General features: G+C 46.4%; 1 protein-coding gene and 1 long non-coding RNA gene across 5 annotated transcripts; one reads left to right on the forward strand and one right to left on the reverse strand.

Annotated features, from left to right (window-relative positions):
* Positions 1-1,558: 1,558 nt before the first annotated feature.
* On the forward strand, positions 1,559-21,972 carry LOC117033245 (uncharacterized). 3 transcript variants are annotated; one of them, XR_004424858.1, is made up of 6 exons: positions 1,559-1,817; positions 11,727-11,851; positions 15,121-15,270; positions 16,504-16,664; positions 21,418-21,536; positions 21,885-21,972. It is a non-coding gene; the product is annotated as an uncharacterized LOC117033245 (long non-coding RNA). The 3 variants fall into 3 exon arrangements; XR_004424856.1 differs by lacking the exon at positions 1,559-1,817 and having other exon boundaries at positions 11,462-11,851; XR_004424857.1 differs by lacking the exons at positions 1,559-1,817; positions 21,418-21,536; positions 21,885-21,972 and adding an exon at positions 18,232-18,314 and having other exon boundaries at positions 11,462-11,851.
* SPR (sepiapterin reductase) lies at positions 10,662-14,700 on the reverse strand. Of its 2 annotated transcripts, none has more exons than XM_033125305.1 (3): positions 14,122-14,686; positions 13,164-13,454; positions 10,662-11,455 (listed from the first exon to the last, which is right to left on the reverse strand). In XM_033125305.1, exons 1-3 carry the CDS (start codon positions 14,441-14,443, stop codon positions 11,265-11,267), a joined length of 804 nt encoding a protein of 267 aa, XP_032981196.1. In that variant the 5' UTR covers positions 14,444-14,686; the 3' UTR covers positions 10,662-11,264. The 2 variants fall into 2 exon arrangements, with proteins under 2 accessions (XP_032981196.1, XP_032981197.1); XM_033125306.1 differs by lacking the exon at positions 10,662-11,455 and adding an exon at positions 11,848-12,693 and having other exon boundaries at positions 14,122-14,700.
* Positions 21,973-24,015: the final 2,043 nt, after the last annotated feature.

Genomic DNA, 24,015 nt, shown 5'->3' on the forward strand with positions numbered 1-24,015 from the left:
TGGGGCTGGGCTCAAACAATGAGATTTTTCTCTCAGGTATTTGAACTAAGTGACTCAGAGGGAAATGATACCTGGTAGTGGGCAGAGGGGAAGAGAGTACAGCAAACCAGGGAGGCGGGGACAGTGCCTGGAGACGCTGTGAGCGGGGCTTCTGTGTGAGCCCAGAACAGCAGCTCCCGCAGAGAGGCCATCCTGGCTTCAATCCACAGGCCTATTGCATGAAGTTCAGGAGACAGCCTTTATCGTGGACCTGTTCCACCCATGTTTGTCTCCTCTGAGCAACTTTAAGTCCTTGAGACTCTTACATCTTGTTATCTCAAGTTCCCCCGTCCCCGCCCCTCAACTCACACACCCAGGAAATGTTCACCAGGCTCCTGGAAATGGATTAATTAGGATAAGAGGACAGTTAGGAAATCCAACCAGGTGAAGGATGTGATGAGCGTGGAAAGCACTGTAGGAGAGGACTCTTACTGGATCCCCTAGAAGGGGGCCAGAGTATTGGTAGCCTCAGTGTCTGGGGAGAGGCCTGGAGGGGGACCAGGAGACAGCTCTGGGAAGTCTCAAGAGCCTGGTGTTGAGGACAGGGGCCTATAATAGAGACACTTGTCCCCAGGAAAGTAGTTTGTAAGCCCCAGTGCCTCATCCCAGGTGCCTCAAAGACATCTGTCATCCAGCCTCATCCACTCCTCACCAATAGTCCACAGGCCACCGCCTAGCTGGTGTCCCCGTCTCCACTTATCAAGTCCGTTCTCTCCGCAGTGCTTTTGCTCACGCGCTTTCTGCCACCTGGAATGCCTTCCTCCTCCCCACCAATGCCAACCCTTCGAGACCTGTTCTAGTCTCACTTCTTCAGGCAGCCCTCGCCACCTCCCTCCCCTAAAGGTTGTCGTTTGGAGCCTTCGGGCCATTTGCATTTATATAACTCAGGAAAGGCATGTGGCAGGGACTCGGGACTTCCCACGACCATGGCATGAAAAAAATAAGGGAGCAGCTACGAACCTTGGTTCCCATACCAGAAATCCAGGCCCGTCTCACCCCCTTTCTGCCTCATTCCGTGGCCCACCACCACACAGACAAAGGAGAGTCGGAAGTGGTTCCTTTCTTCCACATCCATGTCTGGGTTTTCAGTAATCCTCCCACCCTGTCCAGGGAGCTTCTGGTGTCAGCTCTTCCCTCTCCTTCTGCCTCCACAAAGGCACAGGATGCTTCTTTCAGGCTGCAGCACACCCACTCACCCCACCCAGCCCTGGGCACACCCCTGTCTCTGCCCCAGTCTGCAGCCTCAGCCTGGTCCCCCAGCCCCAGCACCTGGCAGCCAACCATCCTTTAATGAGCACATTAGTGCTCAGGTGTGCGAGCCCAGGATTTTCAGTAAGCTGGGCGAGCGTCTCGTTACCTTAATGAGGTGGCTGGCAGCTCTTCTGGAGACCCTCCTTCCTCTAGGGATCACAGACTTTGTCCCCTCAGTTGCACCAGTGGGTCTTCCCTGCCCTTCCGACCCTGCTGCCACCTGCAACTCAGCCGCAAGCACGCTGCTGCCCCCATCTCCTGTTGTCTGTGAGCCTAACTCCACGCCCTCACCTGTCTGACGTCCTCAGTGCTAACACTGTGGTTGGTGGATTTCTGGTTGCTCAGACATGAACCAAAACAAGGCCTGGACATGCTAAGCCAAGCTTTCTCTTGCTGCAGCGGAAGCCCCATCTTGCTTCCCTTCAGCTCAATTTGCTCTTCCTCCAGGAAGCCTGACTACTCCAACTCACTTGGACCTTCCAATTCTTTCCAGAGAAGTCTGAAGCTCACAAATGATTCTACTAGAGGTAAGAATGTTTGTCATGGTATGAGTAAGACCTCCAGGGGATGTAGGCTACACAGCTGCACTCACCACAGCGTGAGTAAAACAGCAGAAATTTAGTAGAAATTTAAAACAGCAGAACTACATTTTCGTTGAACATCTGCCCTTCCTTCCTCCCTCCCTCCCTCCCTTCCTCCTTCCCTCCCGCTCTTTCTTCCTTCTTTCTTTCTTTCTTTCTTTCTTCTTTCTTTCTTTCTTTCTTTCTTTCTTTCTTTCTTTCTTTCTTTCTTTCTTTCTTTCTTTCTTTCTTTCTTTCTTTCTTCTTCCTTCCTTCCTTCCTTCCTTCCTTCCTTCCTTCCTTCCTTCCTTCCTTCCTTCCTTTCATCTTTCTATTACATTTTCTTTTTATTACCAAGGAAATGCATGTTCACTATGGAAATGTTTCAAAATATAGGAAAGCAAAAAGAGCTACATAAAAATTCTTCCAAATCCTGCCACTCAGATACCATTTTAAAATCTTACTGTTATTAATATTAATAGCTAATATTTATTGAGCTCTTTCTAGATACAAGGCACTATTCTAAGACTTTCTATGCATTATTTTATTTAATCCTCTTGATCCTACGAGACAGGTGGTCTCTTTAACTTAACAGGTGAGGAAACCGAGACACAGTTTAAGTAGCTGGCAGAACTGCAACTTGAATCCAGGCAGATGATAACTAAGTCAAGCGATAAGCAGGGTTCAAATGGTCCTTTAAAAAGATAATATACTAACATGGACTCCTTTTCTGTTTCTTTATACAACTGTATTTTGAAAAAATTTCAAGTAACATATAGTCTTACTTTATATTGTGACATATTTTTGCTAGAGAAAGTAAAAAATACAGATGATTTAAAAGAGGAAAACAAAAATTGCTTGTAATCTTCCCACCCACAAGGACACTGTTTACATTTAGGAGTTTATCCTTGATGTCTGGAATGAATTTAGGATTAGGAACATAGCTATAGCTCCTAAACAGGGCGTCACCCAGGGAGTCTTTTTTTTTTTAAACTTTATTTTAGGTGTGTTTTTCCAGGACCCATCAGCTCCAAGTCAAGCAGTTGTTTCAATCTGGTGGAGAGCACAGGTCACAGTGGCCCATGTGGGGATCGAACCAGCAATTTTGTTGTTAAGAGCACCTCCTCTAACCCACTGAGCTAACTGGCCGCCTCCACCCAGGGGGTCTTTTAATGAACTGGGAAACCATGTGAACATTGGGCAGTTGGGTGCACACTAGAGGCTGTGAATTATATTTGAAACCTTGTAGAATGCTTCTGTCTGAAGCAGGCAAGTATGTTCCAGATTGTAATGTTAAATGTTGCACAAAGTCTTTATAAATACTCTGGCTGCAGTGGAAAGAGAACTGGGCCAGGGGTCAATTAAGCTGGACCCTCATCCTGAGATGCATATGCTGGGGAAGTCATTTCTTGTCTAAGCCTCAGTTTCCTCATCTGTACAATGAGCTACTACAATTCTAGGAATCAGTGAATGTCCATGAAACTTCATTTCTGGGTTATCTACTGCATTTTGGATGATTCCTGACACAGTTCCCACTCAGCTCTGGCAGGAAACACAAGAGGGGCGGTATTATGAAAGAAGCTGGGGTCAGGGAACACCAAAGGCTTAAGGACGCCCCAAAGAGGGTGTGAGCTATATTTTCCTGGAGGGCTAGGCCAGCCAAGCCGATTAGGGGCCCTGAGCAGCTGTGGGCCCAGGGAGGCCGCTGGCAGCCAGGGGATTCAAATGGCTCTTTCCCACCCTCTCCCCCACCAGCTTGCTCTGTGTAAAAATTCCAAACTCCCAATCAAACCCCCTTCTCTTTTCTCCTTTCATTCACCTGCCCATCTTCCTCTCCTCTTCTCTCCTTTTCTATCCAAACTCATAATTAATCGCTCAAGGCAAAAGTAATGAATGTTAATTGGCCATCTGTAGGAAGACTAATTAAAATCTACCACGCTGGGGTTTCAAACATACCTATAGCAACGGAGTGAATCGGGAATGAGGCGAGAGGGACTGAGGTAACAGCTGAAAGACTGCAAAACACCATTGGGCTTAGGTGTGAGGGAACGATGCCAGAGAGGGGCTGAGATGCTGGGGAGAGAGAGAGAGAGAGAAAGAGAGAGAGAGAGAGAGAGAGAGACATTTCCTTGATTTACTCTTACCACTGCAGGACCTGGCATTTTGTTGCTGTTCTGTTTTGTGTTTAACAAACACTTTTACACATTTCCATCTCACTGGACATGGCTTAAGGGGTGGCTGGAGTTTGTCAACATACAAGTGTTGTCCCTCAGTCACAAGCCTGAACATACCCATTTATCTAGGAACACCTGCACTATGTCAAAACCACACCCAGACAGACAGACAGACACACACACACACACATCAATGTACACAAATCTCATGCACAGCTTTGTACAGGTTTATCCTTGCAACGCATCACCCTGTTGCATGTGTGTACACATGCACAGCCAGTTATAAACTAAGAGCAACCCAGGGACACAACATGTGGTCATACACAATCACACGTAGTCATGTGTGGGCAGACTATTGCCTGCATGCACAGTTTAAATACACAAACCCACTGTTATTCAAATGTAAATGTGATGTACACACAGCAGTTTGCCCTTGCACTCACATTCACACAGTAGTCTTACAGGTATGTACATGTAGTTGCAGAGCCAAGCCCACATTTGCTTGCACACACTGTTATCTGGCAACTAGTTCTACATCAAAATGCTTATACATAAGTACACACACAATAACACAAGCTCCCCCTCCATGCATGCGTACACATGACTGGGGCCTAGGGCAGGGCCATGTCTGGTTCATATACATCCATATATGTGCACACAGGGACCCCAGCCCCAGGAGAGAACACACCCCAATGATGACCTCCCACCTTCCTGAAAGGACAGGGGTTGAGCCACAGATCTAAGGACGTAGGTCTCATCTCCTCCCTCAAAACACCCTGCATTGAGCAACATTAGCACCCACAGCCTTCCTAGAATGTCCGTTCCAAGCTCTGGGCAGAAAGGATAGTGGATCTGAGGGGAGCTTGAGCAAAGGCCTGGGGGTTGGCATGGGCTTTGATGATGCCGGCAGGGGTGACGCTGCCAGCCTGTGGGATGTATGGCAGGGCCTCCGTATTCTTGAAAGGGTCAGTTCTGTGGGTCTGGGAGGCTAACCTAGGTGGGCATGGCATTGTGGGAAGAGCCGTGACATAGGGGCAGGGTCCCTTTGGCCAGGGTCCTTATTTCCCTTACTTGGAATGAAAAATGAGGGGACTTTCTGGATAGTTTCTGGGGCTTTTTCCTCATTACTATACAATCCCATTATGATAAGCTTACGTGAAAGCAGAAGGGAATGCAAACACATAAAAACTTTCTGACATATGGTGGATGGGAAGCTGAAAACCTGGAAAGGGTCACCAAAGAGAAAGGGCAGAAAATCCTATCCAAGGATCCTTGCAAGAAAGGGTTAAGCATTCCAGTCAGGCTTTGTGCCAACCCTCTCTGCTCTTGGAGGCTGCGGTCTGAGGTTCTCAGAAGTCTGCAGCGCAGAGTCAGTGTCAGGCACATCCGCAGGTCCAGCAGAGAAAGCAATTGTGAGATGACCAGGCCACCGGAAAGCAGTGTCCTTGGTGCCACCAGAGGGACCTGTGTGATGGGTTCATCCCTGGAGTCAGGGGCAGACACAGAAGGAATTCCTAGCTCTAGTAACCAAGAATCCCTGATGTCCCAGAGCAGTCAACATGCATGAGGCCAGGTGCTCGTCACTACCCCTCTGGAATCCAGGTGGCATGGCTACTTTACATTCCCACCTGACAAGTGAGGAACCCAGCTGTTCTGATTGCCCAGGGCCATATGGCTGTAAACAGACAAGCCAGGCCACAGAATTCAAGTCCAGTGGACTAGCTCCTAAAGATGGGTGGCCCCTGAGCCTCTCTCTCCCTGTGCAGGATGGGAAGGAAAAGGGCCTGTTTCCCAGGGTGTGAACTTCCTAGAGAGCGTCTGGGGCCCTCGGGGATCTCCCTCTGCCAGGCTAAGGCCTCAGAACTCTTTGGGAGGAAGAGACACACAGACACACTTTCGCACTCACACACACACACACACACAGCCCTATGACAGCTTCTACATTTGGAGCTGACAGATGTGGAAGGTAACAGCTCGGCACTGCCTGTGCAGCTGAGGCCCGGGCGTCGAGAGCGGGATTATTTCCAGCGAGTCTTGGAGACTGAGTGAGCACACACCCGGGTGTGTGTGAGTAAGTGTGTGTGTGAGGGTGTGTGTGTCTTCTCCCGCAATCTCTCTCCCGCCATCGAAATCTGTCCTATTATATTTTCTAAACTTTTGGTCTCTGTCTGTTTTCCTGTCTGTTTCTCTGTGTTTCTCCATGTTCCTCTCACTGTCCTGCTCATCCCGTGTCCGTCTTTCACCCTGGTGTCTGTTTCTTGGATGCTCCTGAGAGGAAGGGAGACGAGCCTCCTCTCAACTCCTTCACTTTGCCCCTGCTGCCTTTCCTGTCCCACCCAGGCAGGCCACAAGAACGGACTCTTAGAGAAAGCCTGTTTGGTTCCCGATAATGATGTAGCTGTCCCTGCCCTGTGCACAGGGCTCCCGTTCCAAGAGGCGGGGGCATCTAAGGCTGTCCTGGGCGGACAGCGGCTCCCAGCCTCGGTCCCTGTCTTTAATCCTGGACTTCTCATCCTGGGATGTTCATCATTTATGCTTACATTAGCATTTTAAAAACCAATAGTGCAGGCCTCTTTTGCCTCCCCAAGTTTCCTGTCTCTCTCTCCACGTTTCCAAACCCCACCATAGACTGAAGCTAGCCACAGTCCTGTGCTCACCCCAAATCTGGCCTCATAGTGGCCCTGACTCTGGCCACATATTGCTCCTTAATTCTGACCTCAGACTAACCCCAACTCCTAACCCTGATTCTGTCCCCTGAACTTCACTTTCACTGAGGGGCTGCCTTCTTTGATCACTGCCAATACCACTTAGGTTCGAAAGGGTTACGGCTCACTTTTTAAATTAATTATTTTCACAGTTCACTTTTTAATGCTCAAGTGCAAAGTGGGGTCACACCTGGATCCCCAGGTGGGTGAAGGAGGACAAACGGGACAGTGATTAGTGGGGAAAATTCCCCAGGTGATTCTGACTAAGGTCAGCCCCACCCACTTTCACAATTCCCACATGTGGGCTTTCCTTTAAGGATTCCAAGGGGGGCTTGATCCCCCACATAGAGACACCTGGTCTGGGTACCCATACAACTGGTGCTGGTCTGCAGAGACCTGACTCCCAGGCCCCAGTCATCACACCCACGCCCTGCAAATGCTTCACTGTGCACCTGGCAGTGGGTCACAACAGCATTCACTTGCTCACTTGCTTCACTCTCATTCATTCATCCATCCATGCATCCATTCATTCATCAAACACTCAACAGTGCCTCACTGGGTCAGGTCTGGGTAAGGTCTGTGGGACACACACAGCCTCTTGAGCCGGAGGCCTTGGATCCCTGGGGACAAGCTGGGGCTTGAAAGGGCAGGACCCAGACAGGAAAGACCTCTGTAGCAGTGGACCAAGACCTGAGCCAGACTATTGGCCAGACAGATTCCTGCAGCTCCAAGAAGGTACCAGGTCTGAGGAGTACCTTCTTGGGGTTGGGGTCTGGGAGGCTGGGGGGTAGGGTGCATGGGCCTATAGACTAAAAGCCCAACAGTCAGCTTCTAGGTGAGTTGGCTGAGCCTTTCTCTGAGCCTCTGGGGTCAGCTGGGGGGATTAGGCCTGAGAGGTGGAGCCCCTAAAGTTTAAAGGAACTTTCTTCTCCCTCCCTTCCTCCTTTCCCCTAACTCCTCCCAAAAAATAGAAGTTCAGGGTTCTCCCTTTTCACACTAGGGCTGAGGGAGAGTGCATGAGGATGGGTGAAATGGGAGACAAAGGGCAAGGTAGGGGAGCCTTGCAGGGAAGTAACAATAATTCTGGGGTGGGAGTGGGGAGGTGGGCTCTACTTCAGATGTCTGGGAGAACATTCAGGCTGGGCCTTGGCTCCTAGCATTGCTGGCAGAAGACCTCAGGATTGGGGTGGGGGAGAAAGGCTGGCTCACTCCATCCTCTCCTCAGCCACCCCTTAATCCTTCCCCAGCTGGCCGGGGGCTTGGAGTGATTCCTCAGCTAACTTCCCTGCAAGCTTCCTAGTGGCCTGCTGCATTCCCCTCCTCCCAGATCACTGAGAGATTCTGTGGGGGCCGGAGAGGTGTCATCCCTTGGGGTCCCCACTCTGGCAACTGGAAGTGCGCCTCACTCCCCTCCCTGTCACCACATGGGACCCCGATGGTGAGGAAGCACCGCTGGGCTCTCTTGGGCATGGGACACGGGTGTGCATATGTGCCATGTGACTGGGAATTCCTACCCATGCGCTAGCGTAGGAGGCCATGCTCTGTGGGCAGAGGCTGTGGTTCAGGTGAAGGAGACCAGAAGGCAGGTTCCCAGAGCACACCTCCCTGAAGTGAGACATGGGGAGATGCGAGGACAGAGCGTGGCCTGGAGGAGTGGTTCTGAGTGGGGAGGGAGGAGCAGCTGGGCACCTCCAGGCGTGGCTAATGATGGACTCAAACACCACTCTGCGTTGTATTCCCGGGACAAAGGGCAGGAGCTGGGGCGGGGTGTGGCGGCTCCTGACCAGCCCAGGCCCAGATGGTCATGCTCATGGACAGAGGTGCTGTCGCTCCCTGGGGTGGGCCTGGAATAGTCCCCTCACTCCCCTGCTCCTTACAGGCCAGCTGCTGGCCTCCAGCTCAGGGGTGGTAAACACAGAACAACAACAAAAAAACTGCCCAGCTCACTCACACCAAAGACAAAGAGAAACCTTGTTTGTCTTTTGGCTAATCTGAGGCCCTGCTCAACCCAGCAGCTGGGCTCTGGGCATGTGCAGGCATGTATTGTGTGTGCTTGCATGTGCTCCTGTGTGTGGTGGCCAAGGCCAGGCCACGCACTCTGGGAACACAGATTCTTAACCCTCTGGTGGATGGTTGCTTGTGGCCAGGAGGCTGGTTAAGAAAGTCTCCCTGTCCCAGTGGTGGGGAACCAGGGGAGGCTGAGTCCAGCCCATGGAGCGAGGCCAGGGAAATCCCTGTGGCCAAAGCTCATGGGTCACTAAGGAGGCCTTGGGCCCTGCCAGGGAAAGTGATCCTGGCCTTTTCTGCCTCCCCAGCTCCCTGGGGGCCCCTGAGAGGCCAGAATCCTAGAGTACAGGGAGACAGCGAGACAGGTCTAGGGTCATTTCCAAGGCTCTGAAATCCCTGGGCTCAGAGAGGACGTATCAGGTGTGAGAAGTTCTCGCCACCTTGTGGGGACATGTGGTACTCCTCCTGGGCAACCAGCCTGGTGGGAGAAAACCTTGCTGGAGTATCCACTGGCGTTTGGGCTGGCGCTGGCTGAACCTCATACTCCTACCAGGCAAGGAGCCAGGTGGGGAAATCCACCCAACACCCACCAGACAGAAGGGGCCTCTCAGGCTGGCCCAGCACCACCCACAGAAGCAAACCTGATGTCCTCATGTTTGAAACAACTCGGAGAAAGTTTTGCAGGAAGGAATCTTAAAACTCATCTTTTCTAAGGACACTAAAGCCCAGAAAGGGAGGGGGGCCCTGTCCGAGACCTCGCAGCATCTCCATCACAGAGGGAAGTTAGAAGGTTCTTGACTCCAAGGCTCATGGATTTTCCAGTGGGTCCAGTGTGTCCAGAACAAGCTGTCTAGACTGAACCCTCGCCCTACTGAAGCCCAGAACAGGGGCAGCAGTGACAGTTCTTGCCTTAGGTCAGCAAAGGGAAGGCGTCTGGGCCATGTAGAGATGAGGCTGCAAGTGAGGCTCCCGTGTGACCTGAATTTTGATATTAAAAGGCAATGAATATTAGCACCTACAATGCTAGCACTGTGTTTAACATTACAAACACTAGATAATTTCATACCGTGACCCTCTGAGGGAGGAAAGGTTATAATCCACATTTTGCAGATAAGCAAACTGAGGCACAGAGAAGCAGCTTGCCCTGGGTTATATAAGTGGCAGAGCAGCAACCTTTGTAGAACAATTTTGACTCAGTATGTGCAAAGGAGTCAAGAAGTGAAGAAAAAGCATGAGTTGCTTGCTTCCTATTGGGCAACCCAGAAGGGCACTGCCAGCTGCAGCCCAGGGCTTGCCTCCATCCAGAGCTGCCAGTTCTCCATGGCCTCTGTGCGCCCTCTGCTGTGCACAAGGAGCAAAGAGCATTCCCTCCTGCATCAGGCGCCGTCCTGGAGATGGCTGGCTGGGACCAGGCTGTTCTCCTAAATACCCTGGCGAGGGGCTGGCTGGCTGTAGACCATCACTGCAGGGCTCCCAGTCCACCCAAATTGATCCATCTGCAGATGGGTTTAGTCACATCCCTGATTTCTCAGGGTTTCCCTCTCTTGGAGTTTTGCCCACGTTTCCCTAAGGCATGTTGGTCCTAAGCCCACCATACTGAGGACCAAGGCCATGGACCAAGTGGACACAGTATGCCCCCTGAGGAGCTGGGACCCATTCAGAGCACCGCCATGTGGGCAAGGGATAGAAATAGGAATCCAAGAGCCAGGGCAAGGACCCCTCCCTGAGGGCTGGGGTGATTGAGTCATGCCCTGAAGGTTAGATACTCTGAATAAATCAAGGTGAGCAAAGGGTAAAGACTAGGGTCAGTACAGACAAAAGGAAGTAAGGGCAGCACCCCCGAGTTTGGGTTAATTGCTTCAGGAACACCTCTGGGCCCACAAACCAGGGAGTTAGTCATGGCATCACTATATTCCAGGCATTAATAAAGGACAATCCACATTTTATTTGTATCTGCCTTTGACATGTAGAAAAACTCTTAGGGGCCTCTTCTCTCCCACCTAGGGGACAAACGGTAGGTTCTGGAGGGAGGCAGCCTTAGAATCAAGTTCAACAGAAGGTGCTGCTACCCTGAGTAAGGGGGCATCCCTGTGGGCCAGAACTCGTGCTGTCCTCCCTCCCTGCCAAGCCATCTGTGAATCTACTGGGTCCTCCTATTTGACAAAGCTTAACCCCACTCCCCATGGACTGGCCATGGGCAGGAGATCCAACCCCCTGTTCAGTGTTTTAGCTTCTTGTCTTGCTTTTCCTATCCCTAAAATTCTATTCCTGTAGAGGGAACACCGACATAATGTTTCTCTCCCAAGCCTCTTCCTAACTCAGGGTGCTCAACACAGACTCCTGAGCTGGGCACTCCAGCGACCTGAGGCCCTCACAGCTGGCTGGGTCTGAGGGCAGAACAGCAGGCATCAGTGCTTATATGTGTAAAGCAGGGTTTGCAGTGCCACTGTGGCAAGATGTGGGAGGTGCAGAGCTCCTGGGTATGCCTGAAAGAGGGAAAAAAGCCCCAGAAAGCCAAGGATGTGTGTTTATTTCTCGTAGAAGTCAACATGGGCCCCAGACTTGAACGTGTCATTTTGTAGCAAGCTTAGCAGTTTCTGGGCTGATATCTTGCAATCCACCAGCTCCCCCTTTTTCTTCAGCTCCTGTAGCCTTTTTCGCAAGTCTGGGTCCACGGAAGTCTCCCGGGCCAACTGCTGCATGTCTGTGTCCAGGGGCCCTAGGGCATAAAGAGTAGAAAATGAAGGCACAGCTGAGGCAGGGGTCTCTGCTGTGTGTGAAGTGGGGTGGAGTCAAGTCTGGCCAGAGGCAACACCTCATTTTGGCGGACATGTGTGGTCAGGGTCACCAAAGGGTCACTCTGCCACCCACTGAACATGGTCCCTCCAGACCACCGGGTACAACCAAGCTTATCATTTCCTGCCCAACCAGCACCTCCTCCTGAGGCGATGTCAGTGAACTCACATGGGCACTTTCTATTGTTAATATAGGAACCACAGCACCCCAGAATTTGGAGTTAATGGGCTTTAGGGCCAAAATCTCAAGGAATCTCAGGGTTGGAAGAAAAACCAGCCTCCTGACCCTCGAGTGTCTTTCAAGAACCTGTGCATCCCTGGTAAGTTGCGACTTGCTACCTTTTCAAGCAGCCCATTCCCCTCCGGACACCTGTTAGAACATTCTTCGGGAGACTGAAAGGAAAACTCGACTGGTCTCAGCCTTCACTCTGGCCCTGGTGGCCTCACAGAAGGTCAACTTCCTCATAAATTCCCAGGCAGTACCCTGGGATGTAAGCCAGTCACATGGCATCCTGGAGTTTGCTCCACTTCTGGCTGTGGGTTTCATTTGCTCCCTGTTGACTGAATTCCGAGGCTGATCTCAGAGTGGGTGCTGAGTTGAATGCTGGCGGGAAGAGTAACTGCGTGTTCGGGAGGAGGACTGGCTATTGGCGAGCATGAGGAAGTAGCAACGATCATGCTCACTGATGATGAACTTGGCGGCAAGGTTTGATCCTGGCTCTGCCATCTGTGGGCTTCGGTCAGGTCATTCTACCTTTGCCCCTAGGGTAACAAGGGGCACAGGCTATTGGATCTCAGAATCTAAGTTGCTCAGACATTATACAACAGCTATGTCACTGCCTTCTAATTCCAGCAACCTAAAGCCTAGAACAGAAGCTTCACTTTTATGAAAGAGGCACAGTGGCATCAGGGTAGGGTGGTGAGAAACCAGACCAAGCGTCATGAGACCCTTACCCTGAACTTCTGTGAGGACAGGGGCCCTATCTTATTTACCCAAGCACCCCCTCGGTGTTCCAGCACAGTTCAGCCTGAGAGGGTCAGCATTCAACAATGTCTGTCTGCTGCTGTTCATTCAAATAACATTGTCTGCAGGCTGACTCAGTGGGGTGCTTCATTACATGCTGGGGGACATACAGGCACAATCCCTGCCTTTAAGGCTTTCCTATCAAGAGAGAGAAGTGTACCTATGAAGATACACAGTGTGGTAAGTCCTATATAATAATTAGAAGTGCTAACAATTAGATAGCACTTCACAGTTAGGGAGTATTTTCACATATATCACCTCATTCAGTCTTCCAAACTGCCCTGTGAGACAACTGGAATCTTCCCTGTTTTACATGAAGAAATGGGTGACAGGCCTGGAATTCAAAACCTAAATGTCTCTCGAACTCTATCTCAGACTTTCTGGCTCCACCCTCCAGTCCAAGTGGTTCCCCACTCTCTCTCCGTACCCTCTAACTGTGGCTCCCTGCCCTTGCTAGCTCTAACTTCCTGGGAGCCTGTATTTCCCTTCAGGAGTTATGTGTCATGATTCACGGTCAGTATACTCTGTGGGCCCTTACTGGAGGGGACAGGCTAGGCCTCTTGCCCAGCCCCCAGGGGGGGACAGGAATGGCAGTAATGCCCACCTACCTGGGGCATAGCTCAGCACCCTCACACTAGGTTCCTCTGCTGCCAGGACCTGGCACATCATCTCACGGGCAGCCTTCCCTGCACAGTACAGTGTCCAGCCCTTGAAAGGCTGCACAGCACAGAGGGAGGAGATGTTAACCACCGTCCTGTGGAGGCCAGGACTGTCTGGGAAGGCCTTCAGGATGCTGGAAGTCAGGCAGAGCATCGAGGTCAAGTTCAGACCCCAGTAGCTGTTCATTTCAGCTGGGTCAGCCAGGTCCACGAAGCCTTTGGACACATCCCCAAGAGTGCCTGAAAAACCAGACCTTAAGAATCACCCAGTGCAAGCGGGGCTTTCCCTTCTTTCAGCCCTCCCCAAATTCCTCCAGACAATCCCTTCCCATCCAGACCTAGAGGGGTCTCCGTAGTGCTTCTGAAGATGCCTCCCTCTTCCCAGCTCTGTAGACACATACATACCGGGGGCACCCACTCACCCCAAATTGCACACTGAGAAAGCCCTGCTCTGGGACTGGGGGAGAACTCTAGGGGCCATTTGGCGAATTGGGGACATTCACTTGTGCTGGGAAACTCCATGCCCTGACTCAGGCCTCCGCCAGAGGGCGCCGAGCAAGGCGATCGGGAAAGTTCCACAGGCGTTCTGGAAAACCTGGCCTTTAAAAGGGGAGGGTGAAGCGGGGAAGGGGGGAGGAGGGAGGGGGGAAGGGGGGAGGGGGGAGGGGGGAGGGTGAAGCGGGGAGGGGGGGAGGGTGAGTGGAATGAGCCTCCTCGACAGCACTGGGTCTTCCTCCACACTCAGCTGAAACAACTAGTACTTCCAGGCACGTTTTTTGACCCTTAGCTCTCACCTTTAGAGTTCCAAGCGGTGGGGGCAATGAGAGGGAGGGAGGACGAAAAGGGATGGTGAATACTGCAAGTGCTCACAAGGCGGGGGTCTGTCCCCCGCCCGCAGGCATCTTACCTGCGTTGTTGATTAGCAGCACTCGCTGCAGACCCTCCGGCCTGGGGAGCTCGCGCAGGGCGCCGAGAAGCCGCTGCAGGCCGTCCTGGGCGCTCAGGTCGGCGGGAACCCGCACCACGAGCAGGCCGGGCCGCTCAGCGCCCAGCTCGGCCCCCAGCTGCCGCAGCGCCTCATCGTTGCGGGCGTTTAGGACCAGCACGGAGCCGGGCGACAGTAGCGGGGCCAGGAGCAGGGCCAGCGCCCGGCCGAAGCCACGGGAGGCCCCGGTCAGCACGCACACGGTGCGTCCCAGGGAGCCCTCCGGGCCGCCGCCGACCTCCATACCTCTGACCACTCCCTCCCTGCTCCGGGCTGGAGTCGGAGACCCGACAGGAGGCGGGGCGGCCGCTGGAGGCGCTGCCGCGGGGGGGAGTGGGCGGACGCCCCGCCCGGCGGGAGCGGAAACCTGGGGCTGCGGGCTTCCTCGGCCCCCTCACCCGTTTCCTTGGCTACTCTTGGCAGAAATGGAAGCTCCTGCCCGGTAGGAGGCGCGCGAAAGGACTAAACAAAAAGGGCAGGGACGCGCGGCCCCCCAAGGGAAATCCTAGCCCAGTTCTGAGCCGGGCGCTGCCGCAAGTTCAGTGCCCAATGGGGACTCCTCCAGACCCAACCTCCAAGCCCAAGTGACCTCCTCCTGGCAGGACAACCTGTTCTTGGCCGACAAAAAGCCCTCAGTGAAGCCCATGCCAGTTTAGGGCTTGGAGTCTCTACTGCGCTTGAGGAACTCACCTCCCTGTGGGTTACAAGAGCTACCGCCGGGAAAACCACCGTTGCTCCTCCAAGTGATGTAAAAACCTCTTCTCCCTTACTTCCCACGTTCTGAGCAACTTGGTGCTGGCCCCGGTTCCCCTGCCTCTCTCAGATTTCTGACTTCTCCTTTTCCTAAAGGCCTTTGTACCCCGGGATTCAGCACCCACTCATGCTACCCTCTTCCTAACAGGCACTTCCATCTACTCCCAGCTTCAGGTTTACGGAGATGACCACCTAAGTCCTGTCCAGGCTCGTGCTGCTTCAGAAAATCCACATTTCCGTCTTTTTTAAGGAGAGAGGGTGTGAAAATTGGCTACAGATCTTCTTAAAAGGAGTCTCCTTCCGAGTTTAGCAAGGGCAGTAAGTAACCACGGGTAACAGCCTAAATCCTCACAGGGGGTGTTTCCCCTCTGAAGAGAAACTTCAGTGTTAACCTTTCAAGTTTCCTGGAAAAATGTGTTGTCCTTCCTTGTGCTGTGAGCTGTCATTACCAACACCAAAACAGTTTGAGAGGGGGGAAGCTTTTCACTTGTCGACATAAGAGTACCTCTACCACCGACTTTTTGTAAAACGTGCAGTTCAGATTGTAGATTGTATATCTCGGTGGATCATATGCCAAGAACAAATGAAACTGCAAAGAAACTTAAACTTCATTTAGTACATTGATTGTTAATATGTATAGTATTATTTCAAAACTATTTTATGTAAAGTAGGACCAAGAAAACAAGTAATTATGCTAAAGTTGTTAGAGAAAAAGACCAAGTATGAATTCAAGGAAATTAAGGGGAAAGTCAGTAAAACTGAATTTGAATTGGAAGCCAGAAAATTGTAGAATTTATTGCAATTACTTTTACTTTTATGTGATAACACCAAAAACACGTTTTTCTCTTCTGGATGTATTGGTTCTCCAATATCTGTGACTAACATTTTTAGGAGTTCTGCAGGCAAAAATGGCAGAGATGAAAGTGGTGCCTAGATAAAGTCTACAGTTGTGTTTTGTTTGGCCCAAACAGGGCTTCCCCCCGCCCTTTTAAATTTGAGATGCCATTTCTAAAGTGAGAGATTTTACATAATATCAGAATTCCCACCTTCTTTTGAATGATGAGTGGGTCTGGCAAACTGGGTGCTGGGTGAGGTGAGCAGCACCGCCTGTTGGGAAGGAGACAGGGCACTCAGTTTGCCAAGATCCTCACCACTCACAGATGTAGACACTTGGGTTTCTTACTCCTGATGCAAAGCTGAATTCTTACTCACCGGTGAGAGTCCAAACACTTAACAGCCCCAGCATTGTGCTGGATTGTGGAGAGGTGGGTCCGGGGAGCGGTCAAGAGGCTTTTCGTATTTTAACAGGACTCTGTGTGTATGTGGATATCAAATGGAAGCTGCCCTGCTTTTCACTTATCTGATAACAATGGATGATAAAGATCTTAAAGCTGATTGCACCAAAGCTAAACTCTCCTGTACTGGTCCAACATCCTACTCTAAATTATTTTCAGTAGCTTCTCCCTGCTCTCCAGGCCTCAGCAAACAGGTTGGTGAAAGCACAATCCCATCCATTCATTTGTCTTTTATTGAATTTCTACTATGTGCCAGGCTTTGAAGAAAGGAGGGAATGAAGAAGGAATGGCGAAAAATCAGACCTAGCTTCTCCTAAACCTAAATGTTTCTAGGAGGAACCTTTTGGAAACAACCCCCAAGGAGAGCGTGGTTTGCCTGGACTGGGAGAGAGCCTGGAAGATCCTTATCTGAGGAAGGTGATTATCTGCCCCACACCTCGCCCCACTGCCAGCCTTCTTTCAAGTAATATTTCAGTAATTTGTGAGTAATATCTCAAGGGCAACACATTCCGTAGCATTCCTTTAACAATGGCACAGTGGTTCCTGAATTTGTCTGCACATCACTGGGGAGCTTCAGGAGTACTGATCCCTGTATCCTGCAGACATGGACTTCGGAATATTTTTTATTACATTTATTTAAACTAAATATATATGTCATCCATTTCTCCCACCCACCTCGTTCTCTGTGTCTATGAGGAGCTTGGGTTGTTTTTTTGGGCGGGGGTGTGTTCAGATTCCACATATAAGAGAGATAATGCAGTATTTGTCTTTCTCCAAATTATTTCACTTATCATGATACCCTTGAGGTCCATCTGTATTGTTGCAAATGGCAAGATTTCATTCTTTTCTATGGCTGAGTAATACACCTTATACATATGTACCACTTCTTTATCCAATTGTCTATTAATGGACACTTAGGTTGCTTCCATATTGTATCTAATTTAAAGAGTGCTACAATGAATGTGGGGGTGCATATATCTTTTCAAATTAGTGTTTTTGTTTTCTTTGGATAAATACCCAGAAGTGGAATTGCTGGATCACATGGTAGTTCTATTTTGAATTTTTGCAGAACCTCCATATTGTTTCCCATAGTGGTTGCATAAAGTTACATTTCCAGCAACAAAGCACAAGGGTTTTCTTTTCTCCACATCTTTGCCAATACTTGTTATTTCTTGTCTTTTTTATAATAGCCATTCTAACAGCTATGAAGTGATATCTCATTGTGGTTTTCACTTGCGTTGTTGTGATGATTAGTGATGTTGAGCATCTTTTCATGTATCTGTTGTCCGTCTGTATGTCTTCTTTGGATAAATGTCTATTCATACCTTCTGCCCATTTTTTAATTGGATTGTTTGGGCTTTTTATTATTGAGTTATAGGCTTTCTTCTTTTTTTTTTTTTTTTGGATATTAGACCTGTGTCAGATAAATGATTTGCAATTATTTCCTCCCAGTAGGTTGCCTTTTCATTTTGTTGATGGTTTCCTTTGCTGTGCAGAAGCTTTTTAGTTTGATGTAGTCCCATTTGTTTATTTTGTTGTTTTTGCTTTGTGTCAGATTCAAAAAATCATCACCGAGACCTATGTCAAAGAGCTTACCACTTATGTTTTCTTCTAGGAGTTTCTTCTGGTTTCATGTCTTGAGTTCAAGTCTTTAATCCATTTTAAGTTAATTTTTATGTATAGTGTAACGTAGTGATCCAGTTTCATTCTTTTGCAAGTGACTGTCCAATTTTCCCAACACCATTGATTGAAGAAACTGTCGTTTGCCCATTGTATATTCTTGGCTCCTTCATCATAAATTAATTGACCATATATGTATGTGTTTATTTCTGGGCTCTCTATTCTGTTCCATTGATCTATGAGTTTGTTTTTATGCCAAAATCAAGCTGTGTTTGTTACTATAGCTTTGTAATATTACTTGAAATCAAGAAATGTGATGCCTTACTTTTGTTTTTTATTCTTTTTTCTTAAAAATTTTCTCTAGGAATTTTTAAAAATCTCCAGGTAATTCTAATGTGCAAGCAAGTTTGGGAACTACTGCAATAGCAATTGGCAGTCACATTTGTTTAAAAGGTACAAATATCTGAAAGGTCAGAGATACATTAAAATAGATTTAAAAGCCTAAATCTGATCAAGGACATTAGAAGAAAGATTGGTGAAATTTGAATAAGATCTGTAGGTTAGTTACTGGCATTGTATCATTTCCTGATTTTGACCATTGAACTGTTGTTATGTAAGAGAATGTCCTTGTTTAGAGGGAAAGGGCATCTTAACTGCAACTTACTTTCAGATGTTTTAGAACAAAAATAGAATGACTAATAGAATGGTTAAAGGTATGCAAGAGTTCTTAATACTATTTTTGCAACTGTTTAAAAGGCTGAAATGATTTCTAAATAGGAATTTTAAAAAATTAACCATACTTACATCCCAACAATAAAAATACAAGTAAAACTGAAGAATAAATTAAGAAAGAAAAATTCAGAATGTGAGACGTCTGCAAAACATTGATCAATTGCTTTGAGTCAGTACTATGAAAAAAGGTAGGAAAGACTGCTTTATATTAAAAAGACATGACAACTCAATAATATGGATTCTGATTCAAACAAACCAATGTAAAAAGCATTTTTCAGATAATTGAGGAAATTTCAATATGGATTGGGTATTAGATAAATGTCAATGATTTATTATTAATTTTTTAGGTATAATAATGGGATATGGTTATGTTAAGAAAATGATTAAATTTTTAGACAAAGTGATATGAAGTCTGGGATGTGCTTTAGAATACTTAAATAACAAAAAAGAAAAAGAAGAAGGGATAGGTAAAGCAAAATCTTGATAATTATTGAATCTAGATTATGGGTATGGGAATGAAAAAGGGGCTATGTAGCAAAACTGACATGCTTGGGAGGCCACTTAGCTAGCAGGCCTGACAAGCTCAGTGGCCACAGAAGTAACCACACAGGGTGATCTGATCATAAATTCCTAACTGGACACCCCAGGCCTATAGCTTTCATAGTAAAAAGTTAATCTTTACCTTAGGTGAGCCCTGTCTATTGTTCTTACCCCATCTGCAATAACATACCTTTGAAATGCCAGAGTCATCATCTTTTCCAGACCCCTGCAGGCCTAACTACCCTCAAAGGAACATATGCGCCAAAACTCATTATTATCTTGTTGCCTACATACCATCTCTATTTACTGTAAATGTTAAACTTTATCCTGTCCCCACCAATGTACAAGAAGTATAGATTTCTCCATTTTGTTCTTTATCCAATCCTAGAGATTTTCCTGCTTTGCTTTCTCCCACCTCCTTAATCTACCACCAATGGATTTCATGTAACCTTCCTTACCTTTTCTCTTTTGATTCTAAATGTATAAAAGGAACCACAGAACTGCTATTTTCTGGAACATTTTTTCAATCTGTTAAGGTTTTCCTTCTGGGAATCAGTTTGGCTCAAATTAACTCTAATAAAATCTTACAACTTTTTCTATAGGTTTGGATTTTTTTTTCTTTGATAGGTATATTGTGGTCCATTATATTATTCCCTTTCTTTTGTGTATATTTGAAAATTTTTATATTAAAAAAATTTTTAAGCTCTGGAAACTGGCAAAAGTACTGGAACATTATGCAGTTTAATAGATATCGCCTAAAAGACCTCTAAAAGGGTTAGAACACTTCTATACTCCAATTAATAGCATATAAGCATGTCCATTTCACCATATTGATTTTCTTTTAGTTCTTTAGGTTTCAGTAAAATTGTGTATTTTTATGTCTTTTGTGAGTTGTTTCCTCATGTTCTTTGCCCATTTCTATTAGGCTTCCTATTTCTATCTAGGCTTTGTCAATATAAGAATGTCCAAACCTATAGAGAATTTTTATAAAAATTTATTTGAGCCCCGAAGAAGATACACCTGGAAGCAGGATCTCAACAGACTGATATAAATGCCTTGAGAATAAGTTTTACAGCTTCTTTTATGCATTTGAAATTAAGGAAGGAATGTAAGGAAGATTACATGGAGGTGGGAGAAAGCAAGGTGGGGATTGGATTACAGGATAGTTAACGAGATTATGTGCTCTCTTGAAGGGTGTTATGGCTTATTTCAAAAGTGTATTAACTTAGATGCACAGAAACAATGGACAGGGCTTAACTTAAGGCAAAGATAAACCTTTACTAAAGAGGTTATATGCATGGGGCATGACTACCCACCATGACCTACCCAGTTAGGAATTTATTATCAGATCACTCTGTGACTGTTACTTTCCAGAGAACCCCGTTTTTCATCCACGGTTTTTTTTGTGTGTGTATGTGGGGTTTTTTTTGTTGTTGTTCCACTTACTTTTTTCCCTATTGATTTGGAAGTTGCACATCCCATTTTTAGTCTACCAATAGTTACTTTTTAAAAATTTTTATTGGGGAATATTGAGGAACAGTGTGTTTTTCCAGGGCCCATCAGGTCCATGTCAAGTCATTGTTTTCAATCTCGTTGTGAGGTGCAGCTCAGCTCCAAGTCAAGTCGTGTTTTTTTGTTTGTTTGTTTGTTTTGTTTTGTTCTGTTTTGTTTTGTTTTTCAGTTTAGTTGTGGAGGGCGCAGCTCAGCTCCAGGTCAAGTCACTGTTTTCAATCTAGTTGTGGAAGGCGTAGCTCACTGCTCCATGTGGGAATCGAACCGATGACCTTGGTACTATGAGCTCTGTGCTCTAACCACAGAGCCAACTAGCCACCCACCAATGGTTACTTTTGAAATAAAACGATAAATGTGTGAAGTTTTATTTTTCTATCAATATTAAAAACAAAATATTTTATTTTGGGGGAAATAATATGACTGGATTTTGGAGGCAAACAGGCCTGGTTGGAATCCTGGCTCCACCTCTTATTGTGCATTCTTGGTCAGGTCATACAACACATTTAACCTTGGCTACTTTATAGGCTTGTTTATTCAACATTGCACAAATATTTGTTGCGTGCCTAACACAAACCAAGACATGGGCTAGGCTCTGGAGATATAATGATGAGCAACTCAGATAATCCCTATGTTCACAGAGGGTGGGATAAAGCAGCTCTTAGTACCCGTACATTGCTTTATAATTCAATAAACAGCAGATATTGTTATTAATTATTGTTATTATTATACCTCCATATTATGAGAGATTTTAATTCCTTCCTCCCAGGTACCAGTTTTTTTAAATGTATGTGGCCTCCAGATTCAACTTATTTAATGTTATATATTATGTCGTCTTCTTCAAGAATTATTTTTAACATCATACTGTTTCATCAACATGGAAACAAGGTATTTAAACACTAACTTTATGTTTTCTGGTCTCAATGGCTAGCTATATGTTTATCACATTACATCTTCCAGATACTTGAGTTCTTTATTTTGATTCATTTCTCAGTCAACTGAAGTACTTCTTTGTTTGTTTCAGAGAATTTGTATAAGTTGCTTACTTTTTTGAGTCCATGTATAAAAGTGTCTTTCAATTGCCCTCTCTTATGAAAAAGCCCTAGTAGGGTGTAGAGTTATTGATTCATAAAATTTTTAATGATATTCTGAAATGATGATCTATCACCTTTCTATTATTAATATTTAGTGTTATCCCAAAAGAAGTCTCATGTTGCTCTGTTTTTCATTTTGTAGGTAACCCATTTTGTTCCTGGCTGGGTCCATACAGAATTATTTATTCTTGAAACTTTAAAAGGCTATTTGATATGTTTAGGTGTGGGTCTTATTTTTTATCATTTATTACACAAATATTTATTTATTATAATTTATTACACAAAGATTTATTGAAAATCCACTGTGCTTTCATGATAATTTAGTGGGCCCTTTTGTTATGAAGACTGAAATCTTTCTTCAGTTTCAGGACATCTTTCTATAATTTTACTCATTTTAGTCTCTTCAGGTAGAACCCCCACAGCTAGTTCATTTGATCTCTTGAATCTATTTCCAAGTCTTTTATATTTTCACTTACCATCATATTAATCTCTTTATCCTTTTCACATGAACTATGTAAGTATTTCTGAGCAGTCTTTTAAATCCCTGTAGCATCAATCTGTAAGTCAGTGCCGCCATGGGTTTACATTGCTGAATAAAGGGCTCCAGATGGCTGTAAGGTGCAGGGTTGGAGCATTATGCTGCAGTCAAGTTTTATGAGGAGGAAAACTCTAAAATCGTGTAAAACAACATCCATGATGAAACAACTTTGACCCAGATATAATAAAGAATATGGACTAAAGGGAGAAAGTTTTAGAGAAAAATTAGATATCTCAAACCCATTCGGTTCTGACCAAATTTCAAAACAAAAGACTTTATAAAAATATTTCAATAAAATAGTGCCTTCTACTTTTGAATCCATGCAAAAATCTAAACAGAAAGCTTGACAAAATTGTTGCTATAGACTGCCGACTATTTTTAGTGGTAAAAGATGAAGGATTTTTGACATTTGATGAAGATACAAAATTCCTTCCTTAAGTATGTTACTAAAAACAGTCTATAGATTTAAGGTCTGCTGTGCATAAAAAGGTTAATGATATTATTAAATGTGCTACCTCTATATCCTGTACATCAGACACTTGAATATACTGAAATAACCAGAGCCTTTCTGAAAAATAAGAGCACCATGGATTATTGGCAATAAACAGAGTAGACCTTTTCCATATTCTTCTCCAGCCAATGCAAACTATGTGATATAGAAAATACTTTGAACCTGCTTTGTCATGTAGTTGCACAGTACAATCAAACAAGATAAAATAGCAGTTACTACGCATTAAGAAGGCCGTTTGAGCAAAAGAAAGCCTTGGCTTTTCAGATAACAATAGCAACATAGCAGGACTGTCTAAGAACTCATGATATCTTGAAGATGAGTTAGTTTATTTGCAGGAAACTTCTGAAGAAGTAGTCAACTCGATTGTCTTGTGAGGACAATATTTCTTTCACTGTATGAAACCTGCTATTGGAATGGGAATTTACAAATAAACAGGAAGAGGGCAGAAGGCTAGAACGCAGCGTGTGGGAAAAAATGAGCATTGGAGACATCAGTATGAACTCATACTTACCTTAATACAGACACAGAAGGATAAATGGACAGATAATTACAGATATGGGTATATACACAATTATACTGCCAAGCTCTGCCCTCTCAGAGGGTCAAGAAGGAGACACCTCAGTAGCCACAAGCTTACCCAGTGCCCAGATCTTGGTTTCTAATACCATTCTCCAGTAAACAGAACCAGGGCTTCTTGGAGAAATGGCTGATTCTAGAACGGGTGCAGGAAATAGCCTGAAGCATCTTGTAGAGCCAGAAAGTTTAAAAGGTACACAAGAAAAATAAAGCACCCACAATGAAAGGGGTTTGTCAAAGAGAGAAGGGAGGCAACTGAAAGTGCTCCCAGTGGCCAAAGTGGAATAAATTGAGCAACAAAATCAAGTAGTATTGGATTATAACCCAAAGTATAAAATAGTTATCCACAAGTCCACGTGCTATAAATAAATTATTAATAAATAAATGGAGGAGAATAGACAAATATAAGGTGGGACAATTAAGTTCGCGAATTCATCCTAGAAAAAGTGCTACATACCTCATTGCTGAATATCACTATGGTCACCTTTGAAGTACTTCCCTTGGGAAGCTATGCACCGACGCCAGTGCCCAGTCCCCCCTTCAAAGCAATTTTGGAACTCTTTTTCTAGAATGGCCATCAGCTGTCATCATATTACCCTTGATATCCTGAATATCATCAGAGTGTCTTCCTTTCAGTATATCCTTTAT

This window comes from Rhinolophus ferrumequinum, chromosome 13 (assembly GCF_004115265.2).
Source record: "Rhinolophus ferrumequinum isolate MPI-CBG mRhiFer1 chromosome 13, mRhiFer1_v1.p, whole genome shotgun sequence".
Taxonomy (NCBI): Eukaryota; Metazoa; Chordata; class Mammalia; order Chiroptera; family Rhinolophidae; genus Rhinolophus; species Rhinolophus ferrumequinum.